The sequence below is a fragment of the Notothenia coriiceps genome, unplaced genomic scaffold (genome assembly GCF_000735185.1).
Source record: "Notothenia coriiceps isolate Sejong01 unplaced genomic scaffold, NC01 NC01_scaffold00021392, whole genome shotgun sequence".
Classification (NCBI taxonomy): domain Eukaryota; kingdom Metazoa; phylum Chordata; class Actinopteri; order Perciformes; family Nototheniidae; genus Notothenia; species Notothenia coriiceps.
The window spans coordinates 1-3,346 of NW_011354093.1; the positions used below are offsets into that span (position 1 = coordinate 1).

Genomic DNA, 3,346 nt, shown 5'->3' on the forward strand with positions numbered 1-3,346 from the left:
CAGCTATTGGGACGTCCTTCAACATGGCGTGTCTTGATCGATTTCCGGGTCAAGTCCCGGAGGAGGGGAAGAGAGGAGTCGAGGAGGGGTATTGGGATGAGGCTACAGAATCAGCACTTTGGAAACAGGGCTGAAACAGAGGGGATTATGGGTAAAGCTGCAATGATCCGTTTGGTGTTTCAGCCAATCAGAGACAGGCTCTGTATATATCTGAGACCTGTAATATATTGATGAAAAACAGTACAATAGGGGACCTTTAATGTCTTTCATTTTGTAAAGCACTTTGAATTGCCTTATGTTGAAAAGTGCTATAAAAATAAACTTCCCTTGCCTTACAGTTACAACGGTGCCGTCCGCCAGCAGAGTCGACTTCACGCCACGTTGCTTTTCCTCACGCTGCTGCTTTCCGCCTGTATCTGGGTGGTGTGGATCACGATGTTGGTCAGAGGGAATCCAGAGTTGGGCCATAGACCTCGATGGGACGACCCGGTGATTTGCATCGCTTTGGTGGCAAACGGTTGGGTGCTTCTGATGGGCTACGGCTTGTCCCAGATCGCCTTCTTCTGCCGAGGGGAGGCCAAGAACAAGGACCTCCCTCTGAGCTTTGCAGGGTGGACCAGTCCCAGCGCTGATATTCCAGGATTGAACAGCCCCAAGGAAGGGAATGAGAACGGGAGCTTTGAGAGCGATAGTGAGACCAGAAGAGGTGAGAAACTGAGTGGAGCTTAGGAGTATAAAAGGTGGTGAGGTAAGCTAAGGGGCATTTCAAAAGATGAAGGTTGCAATAAACACATTTTCTCTTGTTGCGTTTCTATAATTTTAGGTAAAGTTAACAGCGTTTATTAACAAGATGATACGATAAGTCTGCAAAAGTACTCGGCCGTACTCCTACCTCAAATTATTGAAACGCAGCACTCATAATTTTCTATTTGGTTAAATAAAATGTCAGAAAAATAGGACACAATGCTCATCACACCTTCACCTTTCTTGTTTGGTCAGAACTAATGTCTTGGAACAGATTCGAAGTATCGGAAGCGTCCTGATTTCTGTGAGTAGTCTGAGTAGACTCTTGTTAAATGCAGGTAAACAACAAAGACTTGAAAGCAAAGACTATGTGCCTCTTTCTTAACTGTGGTTACAAGTGATGTCTATGGAATAAAGGCAAAATATAAAACCTGAGCACAACGAGAGAGAAGTTAGCCAACTGTGACGTCTGTTACAAAGCCATATCTAACCGAAGTTTGCTAACGCTAGCTAACATTAGCCACCATAAACTAGTCGTGTTCAGAAAAGACCAAGTTAGGGTGAAGCTACAAAACCCTTAACTTATGCAATGGTTTTTAACAAGTTTTTATGAATTCAACTTTTCATATAGAACAGGCACGAAATTGGCCTTTTTTCACTTTAGTTGTGATTTGAGGGGCTTTCAGTCAAATAACAACACAGCTAAATATAGAGATCCAATGCTTCTTTACGAGCAAACAGGACAGCAAGATCTTTTATAAGTTTACTAATATTGGCCACCAGTATTACTCATACAAGACCAAGTTAGGCTGTAGCAACATAGCTCTTAAATTACACAATATATGTTTTAATGCTTGAATTTTTCCATTTGTGAAGGGAAAGAAAACACGTTTGTATTTCTTTGTTACCAGTTTTTCTTTAAGGGGCTTTTAGTCAAATAAGAACACAGACAGATGCATAAAATAATATGTTACCCTACAAGGACGCAGCACAGAAAGATGTATTTGAAGTTTGCTATGCTAAGCTAACATTAGCCGCCATAAGCTAGTGGTCATAGGGGACCAAGTTGAAGAAAACGCCCAAATTATGCTTGTGTTTTAATGTGTATGAATTAAACTTTTTTATGTAATACGGGAACACATAGCTATCTTTATGGGTGCCATTCAATTATACAGCTTCATGTAAAAATGCTATGCTAACCTACATACAAACAGCACAGCAGGATCTATCTATCTGAAGGATGCTAAGGTAAGCTAACATAAGACACAAGCTACCTAGCCATTAGCTATCAGTCATACGGAACCAAGTTAGGCTGTAGCAACAAAACCACTACATTATGTAATGGTGTTTTGATACTTATACATTCAACTTTTCATTTATTAAGAGGAAAATAATGGTAGGCCTATTTATTTTGTGTTTGGTGTCGAATAACACAGCTGAATGTAAAAATCTTATGCTACTCTAAGAGAAATATTCACTGACAGCTGAGCTATTACTCCAAGTCAGAATGAATATGGAGCGGGCGTCCGTTGTTACTAAATTACTCTCATTATCAGTCATTCCAGCTCTCACTGCGAGCCTATATGATGAACAGTTTATAATGAAGTGATAATTAGTGAACTGTATCGTGTGTTTCCCCGCAGGCAGGAGGACGCAGCAGTCGCTGAGATCTCCCTACGAGTCGGGATTCTCCTTGACAGTGAGTAATAAAACTGTTAGGATTAACAATCTTTCTTCACACACTCTGCAATTAGACCGCCGTGACCTTTCACTACTGCCAGAGATGGCAAAAATACACACATCATTTACTCAAGTAGAAGTACAGACACTCGTGTTTAAAAATACTCTGGTGAAAGTAGAAGTACTGACTAAACTTCTTTACTGTAAAGAAGTTTAGTCAGTACTTCTACTTTCACCAGAGTATTTTTAAACACGAGTGTCTGTACTTCTACTTGAGTAAATGATGTGTGTATTTTTGCCATNGTGTGCCTTGGCAGTCTCAAGCAGGCTGGTTCCTTTAGTTTGAATGTGTGTTTGGTGGCGTGATCATTATTATTTAGAGTCATTGTGTGCCTATTGATTTGAACACGATCCGTGTATCCATCATTTCCTGGTCTTCTCTAAAGAAGAGGGACCAATAGCCGCGTTGACACCAAGTACTTTGCCGTACTTAGTTCCCAGCACTTAGTTCCCCCATGGAACTAAGAGCCGATCGCGTTCACACCGGAATAAGTCCCTGGGGACGATTAGGAAAATGAAGCTGCTGACGTCACTTCTTCTTCTTCTTCTGCTTTGGGTTTACTGGCAGGCCGCAAACAACTTCACGGCGTATACTGCCACCCGAAGTCCCCGGCCGGAAGTCCTCGGAGTTGGGGACTGGCTTCAGTAGAAGCTGCTGGGACTCCCAGCAGCTTCTACTGAAAATGTTGTCATGTTGCTGTTGTTCATCATGGAAACATTCATTAGCTAACAATGACATTATTGTTCTATTAATATAAAGGGATGTCAGGTACCGTATTTTCCGGACTATAAGTCGCTCCTGAGTATAAGTCGCATCAGCCAATAAATGCGTCGTGAAGAGGAAAAAAACGTATATAGGTCG

At 41.6% G+C, this 3,346-nt stretch overlaps 1 protein-coding gene across 2 annotated transcripts in view; it reads left to right on the top strand.

Annotated features, from left to right (window-relative positions):
- The first annotated feature begins 192 nt into the window (after window positions 1-192).
- The window catches only part of LOC104953250 (retinoic acid-induced protein 3-like), a 6,631-nt gene continuing 3,477 nt past the window's right edge, over window positions 193-3,346 (top strand). For both annotated transcript variants that reach the window (XR_799200.1, XM_010780170.1), the window contains exons 1-2: window positions 193-706; window positions 2,388-2,443. Coding sequence is in view for 1 of the 2 variants with exons in the window: in XM_010780170.1 (XP_010778472.1) it covers window positions 436-706; window positions 2,388-2,443 (327 nt within the window). In the remaining variant the exon portion in view is untranslated. The remainder of the gene's footprint in view (window positions 707-2,387; window positions 2,444-3,346) is intronic.